A 16,864-nucleotide genomic window follows, 5' to 3' on the forward strand; every position below is an offset into this window, starting at 1 on the left:
GAGCATTGTAGTAAGAACATCCAGCTAACATAACAGCTTATGGTCTACAATTTAGTCATGTTCCCCGTATGATCTTCGTCTGCTGAGTCCCAGTCTTCATTGGCCCACTTGGCCTTGGTAGCGTATCTGTCAACGTACATGAATGCAAGCGTACTGACAGCTCCTGCAGGGGCTAGGATCATCAGCTGCGTGTGGAGACCAATGTGGCTTGATACGAAGAAACCGATTCCCACTAGGAAACTCTGTAATATAACAATTTTTTAGGTTTTTGAATGCGTAGGTGTACTCTTAGCTTACTTCACTACCTTAGTGTTTTTAGTTAGATCTTATAAGCATCGTGTAATGTAAGACTTTTTTCGTGGGTACCTTTCATAAAAGGAATTTCATCCGTGGAAAATTGGCTTAACAAACTTATGTATAATGAAACATTGTGATCCAGTAGTGAGAACTAGATCACAACAACAATTGATTAAATATGTAGGTTTGCCTTATGCCTGCCAGGTTCTCATCAACATAGGTACTTCAAGAAACTGGCAACCATAAGGTAAACCTACATGGATCAATCATTAGGAAGCCGACCAATGGTAACGCTACTTGGATAGAGAAACTAGAAACAAATCTGAATTTGAGAGGCACCAAATCGAGAAAACCCTTGGTAAAAGTAAAGCTAAGATTTTCTTTCAATTTGTGTGGCAGCGAGGACATTGTGTTACGAGAAGAGGAAGATTACATCAAAAGTATACGTTAATTGTCAATAGTTTGTGAAATTATATTGACAGGGAAATACTTCTCATACAACTAATTATGTAATGAAGGCTAAATCTTCTAATCGACAGGATGATTATTCTGTCTCTGTATTGTTTACCTTTTCTAGTTTTTTTTTTTCAAGAGAGTCTACAATAAAACTAATGTTTACTCAGTGTATTATTTCAATGTCCACTGAAATAATAAAATGTTTAACGTTAATAATAAAATACCCCCGCCGCAGCAAACCTGCAGACTAAGCGAATTTCCATATGTCTGATTGGATTTACACTAAAATGTCTACTTAAAAATTTAACATTTATTTCCTATTTAAATAGAATTATTTTAACAGGTACTTAGGTTTGCTGCATCAGGGAGGGTAAAACTTTTTTTGTAAAATGTTAATAGTTAGTAAGAAATAAAAACATTTTCCAAATTTGATCAAAATATGTTCATAAACAAGCAAACTACAACAGTTTACTCATTCTCCATAAGAATAACATGGGAATTTAAAATTTACATTTTTTTGGAATTTTCTCCGTAACCATTAGGCGCATAGTAACACTTCAATATACTAAATTATTTGTTTTTTTAAGTTCTACAAAATGGTTTGAAAAGATTTTGCAAAATTTTATTTTTTTTGGGTCAAAAATGGGAAAAACCTATTTTTACCCCATAAAACCCCCCGTAAACCCCCGTTCCCATAGTCCGATCATGCTGGTTGGCGAACTCGTTCGAGTTTATCCCGCCTTACACCTTCAAACCAAATTTTATCAAAATCGGACAAAAATTACTCAAGTTATCGTGCGGATGGACACACACATATATATATATATAGATATATAAAAATTTGAACGAATGGTGTTTTTAGCCTCTGGGGACATCAAAATAAAAAAGTAAATCGGTCCCGGGCCTAGGTCTTACCATGAGACCTACGGTAATAGCTACTTCCCTTTAGGGAAATTCGCTAATTAAACAACAAACATAGTAAAATTGTTTAAAGCTGGAATTTTTAGAGCTGACTGTACCAACTTTAATGTAACTAGTTTAAAAAACGTATGATTTTTGTATTATAAATTTTGTCTAACTTGCTCTACTGATTAGTCCTACTGTAGCAAACTTGCTTTCATGCTTACCTTGATAAACTTATAGAGCGCACAAGACTGTGCACTATCCAGTGGGAAAAGCACAGCCAGAATAGAGAAGTTTTGAGTGTTGAGACAACTGTCACTCAGCCCTAGCATGAAGCTGCACAGCATTGCAACAGCGGCACTGTTAAATGCCACATGTTAATTAGAAATCACAGTGAGTAATGTTTATAATTTGAGAGGCTTTTGAAAGTTTCATTCAACTTACCTTGGATGGATGATCGCTTCCTCATAACTCTCTCCATAACTTGCGCTGTTCGGCAAGTTGATGAAGATAAGAGAGAATGAGAGTAGTTGGACGAGGAAGCCGAACACGATTACTGCACTTCTTCCGAGCTTGCAGCGGACAAACACTCGGTTGAGCAGCACTTGACACACACCACCTGCACATAGCAGATGATATCAAATTATTTTTTTTCCAAATACAGTATAGGGCGAATATAACCTAACTATTATTGCTACCATTAGTAGTAGAATTTAGAGAAAACTTGAAAAGTGAGACTTCACTTAGTTTTTATTGAAAATATGTAGAAACATTGTATTGAAAAGGCGGCTAAAATTGTATGTTTATTAAGAACCCAAAAAATTACGAGCCACATTTGCCAATGTTTAACATGCTGTGCTTCTAAACGAGTATGTATGACAAAAAATTTTAAGTGTAAAAAAGTCTTGAAATTGCATTTAAATAAAAAAAACATAAAATATAGGGTTTCATAGGAAATTTAAAGTTATCAATCCTTTATCAGGAAATACTTAATTTTCTTTCATAAAAAGTTAGGAGTTCGCCCTTTTAAAATGTTCTCTAAATCTAATAAAGTCTGTGATACCAATGGTGGCAGTAAATTCCATCATATGTACACTATCGATCAAAAGAAATTAAATAATATAAGTTATAGAAATAGTAGTATAGTTGAGTTAAATGATCCTCAAATTTAATCATCAATTAAAATGAGTAGTTAACCTTACAAGTTATAGTATTACTTACCAGATACCTCCCCAATGGCTATACATATTCCAGAGAGTGCTACTAGCTGTTTGGATTGGTTTCCAAAAGCTGTTGTGAACCCAACGCTTGGACTTATTACTCCATATGTGAAAGCATGCTGCATACCTGTGGGTGGAAAATTAATTTGGTAATAGCTATTTACCTTACAAGTGTAGTAAGAGCGTTTTTACATCACGCAGGTGAATGTTGTGCAACGAGCGGAAGCGAGTTGCATAATTTACCTAAGCAATTAATTTACAATTAATTTAAGCATAATTTACCTAGCATTATTGTACAATGGCTTCTGCCGTGAATAAACGAATTGAATTGAATTGAATTGAATCACGCTTGGGATAGGGAAGTTTAACATGGCGGGTTAGGTAAAAATATTTTACTGTTTATCGAATAGTTAATTATTAAGTTTACCTTTCATGGACACTCTAGTGGTCAAACATTACATTTTAATGCTTAAGGAACTCAAAACTATATTTTTGAAACATTATTGGAGTGGATGCATTGAGACTCCTAAAACGCCTGCACTTCTTTGGTTTTTGCTTACTTCATATCGTCCATTTAGTGGCCTATAATCTATTCACACATAGTTGCATAACTGCTCCGCTATCTCTCAAGTCTTAGTCTCAGTATTTTAAAATATCCAGAGCAAATTGGAGGAAATGTGGCACATCAAAATTTGACTTCCATAAAAACAACTCAACCAACCAACATAAACATCAAACAGTAATGCGAAAAGCAAACTCACCAGTGAAGCAGAATGTGATATTGAGTATGAGAATCTCTTTTGTTATGAATAGATTCCACGTTTTCTTCAATTCGTTAAGAAACCCTTTCCGTTCCTGTACTTCTCCTTTGTTTGGTTTTGTTTTGATATCTCGCATTAAGAGGAATGCCAAAATAGATGCAGCAGCAACACCTCCCAACACCCAAATAACTTGTCTCCGAGTGTCACCATCAATTCTGCTTTTCCCTTCAAACTTGATGAATGTAAAAATGTTTCCGCAGAGGGATCTGGAATATCACATATACTTAAGCTAACAAGATATTACAGTGGTTGAATCTTTATTTGACCTTTATACCAAGTCTAAGATCACTAGATGAATTTAGGAAGTGATAGAAGTTTTTAAAGTGTTATACAAATTTGATCATTTGATTCACTGTCAGCGAGCTTTTGATTGATTACTGATTTACTAACAAAAGGTTTGACATCAAGACAACTAATCTGCCATAAAACGCTGACAAATTATTTTTACGGTGTCGGTATATAAACGAAAAGATAAAAACATCAAGAAACAAATTTTAGGTTCATTGTGCAAGAAAATACAGTCTCTTTAAGTCTAGTGGTATATAAACGAAAAGATAAAAACATCAAGAAACAAATTTTAGGTTCATTGTGCAAGAAAATACAGTCTCTTTAAGTCTAGTGGTTACTAGTAAGTCTAGTAGGTACATGTAGATATTCAAAAACATTTTATATGTACCGTTATTGTATAAAAAATTCAATAATATAGTGAACCTCACTGCTCTTTAAAAATGTGTTTTACAAACCATCCCTTTTTAGGTACTTTGTTTTGCACTATCTTTTTTTTCTTGTGTCTATTGACACAAGTGGCATTTATTTTATGTTTTTTGTAAGGGAACAGTCCAAACCCTGAGGTCTTGTTACTATCTAACATCAATCTTTTGTTAGAAAGCACAGCATCATTAATTTCAATGTTTGAATGTGTTCTGCTCAATGTTTCTCGTAACAATCTCGCTTGAAATTGAACCAGCAAACTTCGGAATTGAAAGCGAGCACTATACCCTACCCTCAGAAACTCTTATTATGAGTTTAAAATCCTATTACCCATAATTACAGTAGTATTACATACTAAGTTGTTCAAATGTAAATGGTAATGGTAATGAACGGACTAAATACAAGAAAATGAATGAAATGCAATGAAAAATGAATGCAGCGTCCCCTATTTGTTAACTTTGTAAGTTGTATTTGAGGCTCCCAAAAATATTGTGCTGCAAGAGTGACAAAGGTATGATACAGCCCAACTTTTGTTAAATCATTATAAATTATATTTTCTTAGAGTAGACCTATTTGAAATGTTTACTTACGATGATTGGAGGAATACCCAGAATATGCCAACATTTCGTGAGATGTTGGAGGAGTCCGAGTTAAGCACAAGATAATTTCCCTCCGCAGTCCATAATAATCCGCCCGACACACCTCCGATCACAGTCACTGCGTAGATTGCCCAAGCTGCCTCCAGGTTAAATGCAAATATGTATATCCTGAAAATATATTTTGGTAAACAAACATGTAACATATAGTTGAAAATACAAACTGGACCTCGGTTGTAATTCATCCCTTTATGCACAGCAAGGTTCAACTCAAACAAATTGTCAATATATTTTACCTAAGACCATTTTTCAAAGTTTAGAACTGAAAAGGTTCACTTTACTGTATTGTTTAGACTTAACAGCATTGTTGTTTTACTTAACAACACGGGTAACGGACACACGAGGTTCAAGGACTGAGAGAGAAGAAGTAAAATTGTAATGCTTCATCAAATAATCAGGGCTTTTTAGACCAATTTAATTGTTGATTGGTGCAATTAGTGTTTGGTACAATGATTCGTTGCATCTCTGTCACTGTCAGTGGCAATGAGAGGTTATAAACGAAAAAATAACCTCTCCTAGAAGTTATGAGTAGTTGTTGTTAGTAATTAAAAAACTGTCGTTGGTAAAGTAGTGTACGCAGCTCACGTAAATAGTCTTAACGACACTCGTAGAAGTTTTTAAGGCACTCGCCAAAGGCTCTACCTTAAATTTCTACTTACCGTATGTCATTAACACCATCTTTTTGCAATCGTTGCGTAAGCTACTAAACTAACTAGCTGTTGCCTGTCGGCTTTGCTGTTTTTGTGTCTTATTTTATCACTATTATAAACCGGCTGAATTTGTAGCCTCGCTACGGGCTAATATGACCTTTTGCATTAATTTTCCGTATAGTAACAGTGAAATCATAGACCAATCACCTATGTCAAACCAAGGAAGAACTTCTTCATTTGAAAGATTACCTGCCCTTTTACCAGGAGCTTCAAACAACTCTCTCTGGAACAACATAGGTAATGTTTTTTATGAAAACAATATTCCCGCCTAAAGCTTTCTCATAATTTTTTGAAAAATATTAGATAGTCTACCTTTAAGCTGCATTAAGCAACATATAAAAACCTAGATTTTTTTTAATGCTCTCTATCACTGTCTCGACATGCTCCTGATTTGATATTTTTTATAATTTTTGTTTTCTCTTCTTTTTTTAATATTCCTTGCGCTACCTACCGATACTAAATTTGAATTTTTTACTTGAGTTCATAGCAGGCAGTTCTGGGTAGTTAAATCATGTCAAGCTGCAGCACATTAATCACATTATTATAAGTTTTGAAGATACTCAAGGAAAAGGGCAACACATCATTGTGAAGATAAATAAATAGAATAGTTTGTTTTGACATAAGTAAAAATATAAATATAACATTACTATCCTTGTATCATACTTGTGTAACCATCTTGCTTTGGTGCATGGCTGCATAATGGCTGTTTGCCGTAGAAATAAATTAATAAATAAAGCTGTTATGATGTCATCTTGGTCAACTACGTACCATAGATTACAAAAACCTTACTTTGATGTATGATGGTCTATGGTCTATCTATATAATCATTGATTTCTTAACATTCTTTTCAGTAAAATAATTAACAACGTCTGAAAAGTGAAGTGAGTTTTGCCAATTCATAGCTGAACCTAGAATCTAGAATTAATATTATTTTTCCCTAGCTTTTAATTATATGTAGGCTATTTGAATTTCAAATCTATGATCCGCTAAAATATTCTTCAATAAACAAACAAAAATTAAACATAACTACCCTTTGGGGTAACTAACCCTTGGGGGCCCGGGCCCTGTGACCAGAGTTGTACCAGCCCCACTCTTGTGGGGGCCATGGATACAATACATAATATTTGGCAAAGCAATACAGTAGTATTATTAAAGTTAACTAATGGCTTAATCATTTCAAAAATGTACAGGCTCGTGACGGTTAAAATACATGAACATCAGCGGGAGAACAAAAATAAAGAGGTTTTAAAGCCTTCTGAACCTTTATTTACTTACGTGTAACCAAGAGCAGCTAGGGCCATGCCGTATCGAGGGCCGGTCAGGCTCACCATAGAGGGACCGAGCCACAAACTCAGAGCAAATACTGTGTATGTGATGCCAAGACTCGTGTAACCATCCACCAAGAACTCCGGCCTCTCCTCGTGGATGCTTGTTATTAAAGTTTTCTGGAAGTTTAAAAGTTTTAGTTTTGATTTATGAATTTTGTGAAACCTCTAGTTAAAAGAGTTTGCTAGGAAGCAGAGACTAATGATAATTAGCCAGAGTGGTACAGTGTGCTACCTTACCCCCTGCCACAGCAAACCTGCAGACTAAGTGTGTTTCCATTTGTCATATTTGATTTTCACCAATCTCTCTATTTAAATAACATTGAGTTTAACGAATGAGTACCTTGGTTTACTGCTACGGGAGGGTAATATATATTATATGTATTGTATGTTACGGGGTTATATTATCCTACTAATCCTACTAATATTATAAATGAGAAAGTTTAGATGTATGGATGTATGGATGTATGGATGTATGTTTGTGACAAGTGAACGCGAAAAATACTGGTCGGATTGGGCTGAAATTTGGCATGATGATAGCTCACATTCCCGATTAACATATAGGCATATTCTTATTTCAAAAATCCTTTCGGGCTCCGCCCCAGTGGCTCTGGAGTTTCCCATGTTAACCTTATGAGAAATGGAATTATTGAATATTAACAGCTGTTTCAATTAAACAAGTTGGTTCTGTTCTATGATGTTCAATAGCATTAAAGTTACAAGGATTACCAACAGGGTGCAGCACTATTATTTCTTTTACATTTATGACAACAGCTAATTTGCAACCAAAAGGTGAGTGAGCGTAGCGAACGAACTTCAACCTGGAGGCGAGTAAGCGTAGCGAACGAGCTAACCTGAAGGCAAGTGAGCGCAGCGAACGAGCTCCAACCTAAAGGTGAGTGAGCGTAGCGAACGAGCTCCAACCTAAAGGTGAGTGAGCGTAGCGAACGAGCTCCAACCTAAAGGTGAGTGAGCGTAGCGAACAAACTTCAACCAGGACGTGATTGAGCCATGCGAACGAGATAATCTTGAAAATTAAGAAGTTAAACGGGGCAAAGCCCGCGGGTTACAGCTAGTATGTAATAAATCATGTTTTTAGTGAAATATAAATAAAAAATTTTTGAATTAGGCTACCTCCGTAGCCAATAACTGTACTAAAACACTTCAAGATACTAAATCATTTGTTTTTAAGCTTCACAATATGGTTTAAAGAAACCTTGGGATATTTAATTTTTTTAATGAATGTATAAATAAATGTAGGTTTGCACGTTTATACCAAATAAATGTCATCAAAATTGGATGATGATTTTTAATAGAGTAATAATTGTGCTAATTAACATACACACACATATATATGTATATATTTAAATAAAAATTCAACATAGATAAACTGAGTACCCAAAGTAAACATTTTTTTATTCAGATATTTTAGTATTATATATTTATATATTAATATATATTATATAATATTTGTAATATATTATATATATTTAATATATAATATATATTTAATATATAATATATATCTTAATAAATAATTTTTATTTTTACTTGGGTACACTCAGTTTATCTATGTTGAATTTTCCTTTAAATATAGTACTAGTAGCCCTATTATTCTATTTTTCGTACCATGTATATTTATTTAAATATGCATTTGAAAGGAGGCATTTTTGGGTTCTGTGGACATCAAAACAAAAAAGTAAATCGGTCTTGGGTCTATGTTTTAACACAAGACCTTCGGTAATAGCTTATTCCCTAAATGGGAAATTGGCTAAAATATAAGCTATAAGTATATCAAAATTACAAATCCAACCAATTTCAATGCAATATTAGTGTTGTCACATTACAGAATATGACTTTAGTATATCCCATAACAATACACTTTGTTGTTTATTATCACTAAATAAAAATTTAAACTTTAAAAAAGTCCAAGTTGTAAATTTATTAACCTAAGTAAGAGGTTGTTGTCGTTCTAATTTTAATATATAGATAGGTACACATAGTTGATACATTTAAATTTTAAACTATTCAATAATTTACCAAACCATGTTATAACTTATATTTACATTTTTTTTAGAGGTGCTTTTTCTGCTTCCCCTTGCTTTACTATTATACTACAACTACATCAGTGAGCTTTTGTAATGTGACAGACAAGGTTCGTTTATCTATGGCCATTCATTATCACAAAAAGATGCCAGCTGACTACTGAAATATAATTGTCATGTCATGTCAGTCAGTGGTGGGGTGGTCGTTTTGTTTTGGTATGTTGTTGTTGTTAGGTTATGTCAAGTTGAGAGTTTATTTGCAAGTTAAGAAGATGGTAATTAGGTAAGATCATTATCACTACAGTTGAATTGCAGATTAAATAATTTAAATTTCATTTAAAGTGTTGTTTGCTCTAAACCCACGGTCCATTTTAGTTTTCATTTTTATGGGTTAGTGAGTGCTTCTGAGGCCTAGTCTTCGTCGTCCTACTTAAACCAGGTATAAGTTACTTAGGGTAAACGTTTGTAAACTTACCTGCATATTTGTAACTGTGTAATCTGCTGTAAATAGTACCATAAAGCAGAACCCCAAATAAATCACATTCCATAATTTCGGATTAAATGTCGTAGGGATCATTTTGATTCACTGAATAGATTATCTTCTAATCCTATTCATGTGGCCATGTACTGGAAATGTTTAGTTCCAATAACCACAAGATCATCAGGTTTGGGGATAATGACCAATGACCTAAAAACACAGATAAATTATTCAGATGATGTTAAAAGGTCCTATTAACTTAACTTAGGTCCTATGGTGGCCAATTAGGCATACAAACCTAAATTAGGCGTCTTAAAACTTTCCCTTAAGTTAAAATCATTTCAAAAGGATAAAGTATAAAACCTGGGAATATTTCTAACAAGTCTGGCAATTAAAATGATTAAGTAGGCCCTAAGTTATGCTAAAATGATACTGTTAGGCCTACCGTAACCTTTTACAAAAAATTTAAAGTTTGTTTAGTCACTATAACCATACCGTCCAATCCACAAATGTTTCCTAAATACAATATATAAGTTTTAACGGGTACACTTCCATATCTGTTGGCACATATACAACCGAATGAGTAATAATCGATCGATATATCGATTAAGTTATTCGATATATCGTTTGGTTAGTTAGGTTAGGTTATCCTAACCGGTAAGTTATTTTACCGGTATATCAAATTAAACAATCGAATAGGCCTAATCAATATTATTCATTTGGTTGTTTGTGCCAACAGATATGGAAGTGTACCCGAATTTTTTATGTCATATTGCTGTTGATGTTAAGCTACAATTCTGTTCTTTACCTGAAGATACGTTTCTAAAATACGATGTTTACCTGAATGTATATATATTTACAGGTATGTGTGGTTATTAGAGGTCGCTCTAAGATAGATTCACAAGGCGGCCATTGCAAAAATTCAATTATAATTTATCTCGATTATCTGTCCTAAACCAGCTGTGGTAAGGTCTAATCTAAATGTCTGTTGCAACAATTTTATTCAAAAATCGGAAAACTTGAGTTGGATTAAAATGCAGGTTTTGTAATTAAATAAATAGGTGTCCACTTAAATCAAAACGATATTTTAATTTGAGTAAAAAAGTAGTTGCATTTTTTGCTTTCCGGCTATTCAAAAGGTCTGGCTATAAAATTTCACAGTCTCCTCTCCTATTTCTCTGATCACATTGAGATTAAGGCATGATGTTAGCAGAGAGGAATGCGGGTATGAGAAGTTTAAAAAACTGTGGTGCATAATTATAGCATCTAAAAAGAAAGAGAAAATCAAGTAAAAATTGCAACACTAGGCAGCGGTTAGCATCTTAAACTCCAGTCCAAAGAAGGATAGTATGGTTCAGTCCTAATCATATTAACGCAAGGCATTAAATATTCTCAATTACAAAAAGCAGCTGACATTAAAAGTAAAAAAAAATATTTAAAAAGAACAGACTCCCGAATCTGTGTCGCCTGAGTGCAGTTAGGGTCAGCAAAATGGATTGTCTTAAAGGACCCTCTACAATGTAGAATGCTTTATCATAGTATAACTCTAAGACGACCCTCGATTGACCCGAGGAGGGCCATATTATTGTCGAGAGGACTATAGAAAATCCACTGTAATATTAAAATTCGAGAAAGAGCTAGAGAAGTCACAACATGTTACATTTGTGCTTTTGTATTAAATGAATGATAAATATCAGAAATATTTACAGGCATGGTACTAAAAAGTATGTACCCGTAACTTAATAAAACTACTCCATTAAATATTCTTTGGTTGTAGTTTACACTGAGATTAAATTTTAGATGTTTGGTATGTTGTTATTAAGAATGTTTACAAACTTTCTGTGAACAACTTCAAATATAAATCTTTTGCCTAAAGATTTTAACACCCTAAGATAAGAATAAGATGATAAATAAACGTTAAGAACCGTTAAAAGATTTATATTAACATTCTTAACTCTAAAAATATTTTCTTTTCAGTTCTTCACTGAACAATATTCATACATATTTATCACTTAACCTATCTGGACATGTTTTTTTGCCAGATTACTGCAGATAAGCTGATTTAAGTGTTATGAGGCATAGATTATTGTACTTACAGACAGATCAGTTGTGTGATTTCAAAGTGTGAATTGGCAAATCTAATTAGGTTAGTGTTCAATTCAGTTCTATTTGTCATTCAATTGGTATTTAGAACTGTGTACGTGTGTGTGTTTTAATCGTGTTATCTTTAATATTAGGTTTAGAATTCTTTTTGCTGCTTTTCTTTATCTTGTGAAATAATAATATTTTTTCTCAATGATTATTTTCTTTCTATTGTTATCAATTAGAAAAAAAATTGACTTTGAGTTTTAGGCCTAAGTTATCACAAAAAATAACTAAATAGTGAAACAACAAAGACTTTAAATAATTTAATGGAAACTTGGATTTGAATGATATAATGATAAATATCCCCGCCGCAGCAAACCTGCCGACTAAGCGATTTTCCATTTGTCTGAATTGATTTTAAATGAAATAGATTTAAATAACATTAGGTTTAACGATTACCTAGGTTTGCTGCTACAAGAAAACTAATAAAGTGTGTGTTTTAGTAAAATTTTAATAGCTTAGTAAATTAGCTATAAAATAAATAAATAAATTTGCCAAGTTTGATCAAAATATACCATGAACAAGCACTAAAACATTTTACAATATTCTCCATAAGAATATCATGGAATTTTAAATTTACAATTTTTAGAATTTTCTCCGTAACCAATAACCGTATAAAAACACTTTGATATACTAAATTATTTGTGTTTTTTTTAACTCTTAAAAAAGAGATGAGAGAATTTGGAAAATTTTGTGTTTTTGAGGCTCAAAAATGAGAAAAACCAAGTTTTACCCCATAAAACCCCCTGTAAAACCCCGTTCCCACGGTCCGATCACGTTGGTTCGCGAATTCATTCAAGTTTATCCCGCCTTACACCTTAAACCTAAAATCTCCATTCATACTTGGCTTAAAATACCTACATTGTATGGTCTCCATTTCATAAGAAAGTATTAAAAAGTATTAAAGTATTAAACAAAATTTCCTCAAAATCGGACAAAAATTACTCAAGTTCTCGCATTCACAGACATATATATGCATATATAAAAATTTGACGAATGGTGTTTTTGGCCTCTGGGGACATCAAAATGAAAAAGTAAATCGGTCCTGGGCCTAGGTATTACCGTGCCACCTAAGGTAATAGCTACTTCCCTATAGAGAAATTCGCTTAAAGCAACTGATTTTACTCAGAATTGCATAGTTAGTAAAAACTGAAACAACCAAATCCAAAAGATAAATTAAAAGAGAACTTTCACAAGTTCCCACTAATCAGCATTCACTTACCATTAAGCTATTACATTATCACATCACTATCAATTTTAAAAGTTATTTGAAGGCTTCTGTAATAAAATTTTTACTAACATAGGACTAAACTGGTTACTTTTGAAAGTATCATGTTTATAAGTTACAGTGAATAAACTAATTTAACAATGTCCAAGCTTTATGTTGTAGTCTGAACTGAGCAAAGCAAACTGTTTAGCTGACATTGTAAGCGATTTTAAGCAGTGCTTACCCTGCAAAGTCACTTGATTCCAAATCCATTGTTTTCATTATACCATTCTATCATCCCACTATTGGACTATGTAGGCCTAAAATAATATTATCGACTTTAAATAAATTAGTAGACTTGTTTTCATATTTCTTGTTAACTTATAGGCTATTTGAAATAATTTTATGTTTTTTTCTTTGGTCACACGCTAATGTTGAATACATATTTTTCTGCTATTAAAAATGTGACTCATTAGATGGACATAAAAGTTTTGACTTGGTATACATAATTCACCTTACTGGTATTGGAAATATTTAATGTGAAAGTGAAATTAGCATAATCAAGACAGGATGGATTCAAAGTCACGTTCTTTATTCATTATTTCATAAAAAACTATGTTTTTCTAAGAACTTATCAAATTACAGTAATTGTAAAATCTTGAGATTCTAAAACATCTTACCTGGGAGACAGTGTTGCTAATGACCCCGTAGATGTAAGCACTACCGAGCACTCTAATCCCAGTTTGTTTTATCTAAATAATTATAATTGCAGCGATTAGACAAGAAAGGCAAGTGGTACCGGTACAGGTTTGGTTTTGATTATCATAAGAATCTGCAAAAAATCTGTCCTATAGTGGTTTCGATGGTTAATATGTTTTTCTCGTTTTAAAGTGTCTTGGAATGGTATATTTTACTGCTAAAATAGAAAAATAATAATTCTGATTCCATTGAAATTTTAAAGAGCTTTAATCTTACCATTGAGTTGTAAATTAGACAACAAGTAAAGTACTTTTCTTACAAGTAAAGTAGATAACATAGCCATTGACTCTAAGTAGTCTACTAAAGTAAACTTCCCATCCATATTTTACTGTTTTAACCCAGTATGGATCTATGTTACAGGAGACTAGCTTGTATGTTTTATAATTTAAATGCCTTGCTCTCTAACTCTTTGAGGTGGTTATAAAAATATATATTTTTTATGATGGGGTATTTCTGCTTCTGGTACTTCAAAAATGTGAAAATGGTTAAGTATATACTTTTACTATAGGTGTTTCCCAGCCATCAAACACAAGAAAAATTTGAAGTGTAATATATAGATTAGCATTTTAGACATGCAGTTAGAAAAAAAACTACCTATACTGGAGGTAAATTCACAATAAAAATGTTCTGATCACATAAGAAAAGAAAGGAATTTGATCAAATTAAAAAAACCGTTGAAGTACCACTTGTTGTCGCTACTGTACCTCTATTATACACTTTAGAAGAATACATGCCAAATTAGTGTTTTATTTGTCATAGAGTTGTTTTCTTTAGGTTAAGTTTTAGATATAGCTTTTGACCCCATTCCATGTACTGATGTAGCCTACACTATGAAATTAAGACAATTTGATTTGAGAAAATATGATAAATCCTGCATTTGCTCGATTATTACAAAAGGATAGGCCCTCTCTTATATTGTGCATTTTACTATAGCTGGATAGGTAAGTAGATATGGTGCTTGCATAATCATCAGGAGGCTGCCGGTTCAATCCTTAGAAAGATCAGTAGTTTTTTGAAGATGTTCAAAACTGAACACAGCTGTCCTTGATCATTGGAATTGTAAAACTCTTAGCTAGAGAAACAGCTGATCTTAGTCTTTAACAAAGCTATCATATGATTCCCTCAACACTCATTCTTCACTCATCTTCACCGTCATACATGGTGTGTCAATGTCCTATAAATATAATCTGATCTGGAATAAAATTTTCCAGTGTGTGATGGCATCAAAGTCAACTGCGAGCGGAGATATGTCAAAGTTCAAGCAGGCACTGGCCAAGGCCAGCCAAATTGTTGTGATATCAGGCGCAGGGATTTCGGCTGAATCAGGGATACCAACTTTCAGAGGAGCGGGAGGTTTCTGGCGCAAGTATGAGTCGACCAGGCTTGCAACACCTGAAGCCTTCAGAAAATCTCCTTCTCTGGTCTGGGAGTTTTACCACTATAGGAGAGAGCTTGTGCTTACAAAAAAACCTAACCAGGTAAATAATTTCCTTGACTATAGATAGAAGTAGACAACCAGTTCTCAGGGGTGTTTAGCAGTTGAGAATAAACATGAATTTGGTTAAATTGAGTCTCTGTCATATTGTGTGGCTTCTGGTTACATACTGATTTCTGTCATGTAGGCCTATGCTAAACTTAAAGGAGATTAAACACACTCCTTATACATTAATCCTTTATGGAACCAATAAAGACAAATTTAAGGTTAGCTCCATTCAAAATTCTTAGAAGGGGTTTTGCTGTTTACAATAATTTGTTTCTTATTATGTAACCAATTTTAAAACTACAGGGTGTTTACAAAAGATTGCCGGGATTTTAAACGGCTATTGCTCGAGGACAATTAAAGATAATTAAATGATTTGAACGTCAAATTGGAGGGAAAAGAACAACGTTTTATCTAACAATTTGAAAAAAATCGGAATAATTTCATAAAATTCAGATTTTTATCAATCTCATATGATCTTTAAACTGGCAAAGTCTGTACGCTTGGAGCGATTAGCGGGTTTATCTGATGTCTAGACTGAATTATGAAGCACAAAGACTCAATCTTTTACATATAACATCATGAAGTGTCAATTTACGTATGTTCAACTGAAGACTTCACCGGTCAATAAATTTGTTCGCGCTTCTCATGCAGAATTGTAGGATTTCTTTGACTATGTCATTACTTGTTTTTAGCCGGCCAGGTGGAAATCCTTTCAAAACACTACGGTGTGATGAAACTCATTTAACCAGCATCAAAATTCTTTATTATCAGGCCTCTTTTATGCACAACGTTTTCCGTCGGGCAAAATCTATTGGGCATTTCGTCGGTGAGTGTTTTAACTTCATCCACAGTATCGAAATCGCCTAATCATTGTAAATAGATTATCATTATTCATTGTAATGGATTAAATAGTATGAATAAAAAGGTGTAATTCGGAAAATTTACTGGGCGAGAAATACATTTTTGTTAAAATCCACGGGATAGTACAACCTTACAGTTTCGTAGGAATAACATGACTTTTGTATTCCCGGGACTGACATGGGAATTTTTGTATCAAAGTTATACCCCGGGATTGATATGGGAATTGTTGTACAAAAGGCAATCACACCATCCCATTGGCAACCCTGCAGTACTGCCAACGCTGTCGCTGCCAACCCTAAGACTTTCATTCACCGGGTGTACACTGTACGTACAGCCCACCTCCTTCGCCGTCGTCTATTTTTCTATACGCACAAATAGGTATAAACCAATAAACAATGATCCATCTTGGGTTCTCTGAGGATGGCAAAATGAACAAAGTGGCAGCAAAGAAAACCGTATAAAAGGGACATCGATTTCGCCCGACCGAAAATGTCGTGCATAAAAGAGGCCTTAACTAGATTTAAATTTGGTTCAATTTAGCAATCAATTAAAAAAACTCTGCAAACCACAGATTACACTTTGTGCCTTCTGTTGCATCATACTGGCAACTGGCGTCAGGCGTGTGAGTCGCAATAGAGGCCTTTCACCCCGAAACTGTTTTGCGCATGCCATGGTCAATGTTTCCTCCCTTGCTACACGGGAAACAAAACTTAGTTATTTTAACTTCAATTTGACCCAAGTTATAAAACGTTTAGTTAAGTTACCTTGAATGGTACCCAAACGATTG

General features: G+C 33.6%; 2 protein-coding genes across 6 annotated transcripts in view; one reads left to right on the top strand and one right to left on the bottom strand.

The window, feature by feature from the left end:
• Positions 1–13,672, bottom strand: LOC129001149 (UNC93-like protein MFSD11). Of its 3 annotated transcripts, none has more exons than XM_054428353.1 (9): positions 13,655–13,672; positions 9,620–9,832; positions 7,050–7,219; positions 4,999–5,175; positions 3,638–3,903; positions 2,878–3,003; positions 2,101–2,275; positions 1,881–2,016; positions 1–242 (listed from the first exon to the last, which is right to left on the bottom strand). In XM_054428353.1, the coding sequence occupies exons 2-9, from the start codon at positions 9,719–9,721 to the stop codon at positions 45–47; spliced, it is 1,350 nt and encodes a 449-aa protein (XP_054284328.1). In that variant the 5' UTR covers positions 9,722–9,832; positions 13,655–13,672; the 3' UTR covers positions 1–44. The 3 variants fall into 3 exon arrangements, with proteins under 3 accessions (XP_054284328.1, XP_054284329.1, XP_054284327.1); XM_054428354.1 differs by lacking the exon at positions 13,655–13,672 and adding an exon at positions 13,219–13,235; XM_054428352.1 differs by lacking the exon at positions 13,655–13,672 and adding an exon at positions 12,990–13,093.
• The window catches only part of LOC129001150 (NAD-dependent protein deacylase sirtuin-5, mitochondrial-like), a 20,369-nt gene continuing 12,768 nt past the window's right edge, over positions 9,264–16,864 (top strand). The window contains exons 1-2 of one of the 3 annotated variants that reach the window (XM_054428357.1): positions 9,264–9,360; positions 14,945–15,211. In XM_054428357.1, the coding sequence (XP_054284332.1) occupies positions 14,951–15,211 (261 nt within the window). In that variant the 5' untranslated portion in view covers positions 9,264–9,360; positions 14,945–14,950. Of the gene's footprint in view, positions 9,428–9,466; positions 9,584–14,944; positions 15,212–16,864 lie in introns of those variants that run through there. The other 2 variants (XM_054428356.1, XM_054428355.1) reach the window with 2 other exon arrangements.

The sequence above is a fragment of the Macrosteles quadrilineatus genome, unplaced genomic scaffold (assembly GCF_028750875.1).
Source record: "Macrosteles quadrilineatus isolate MER2022 unplaced genomic scaffold, UCM_ALF_1.0 Scaffold_8__2_contigs__length_117827958, whole genome shotgun sequence".
Taxonomy (NCBI): Eukaryota; Metazoa; Arthropoda; class Insecta; order Hemiptera; family Cicadellidae; genus Macrosteles; species Macrosteles quadrilineatus.

What these genes read in the sequence shown, in the direction of transcription:
- LOC129001149 (XM_054428353.1), bottom strand. Translation starts at nt 9,721, where the DNA reads ATGATCCCTACGACATTTAATCCGAAATTATGGAATGTGATTTATTTG. An exon ending in CTAGCTGCTCTTGGTTACAC is followed by an intron (nt 5,176 to 7,049) that starts GTAAGTAAATAA and finishes ATATATTTTCAG; the next exon opens with GATATACATATTTGCATTTA. An exon ending in CGCTCTATAAGTTTATCAAG is followed by an intron (nt 243 to 1,880) that starts GTAAGCATGAAA and finishes GTTATATTACAG; the next exon opens with AGTTTCCTAGTGGGAATCGG.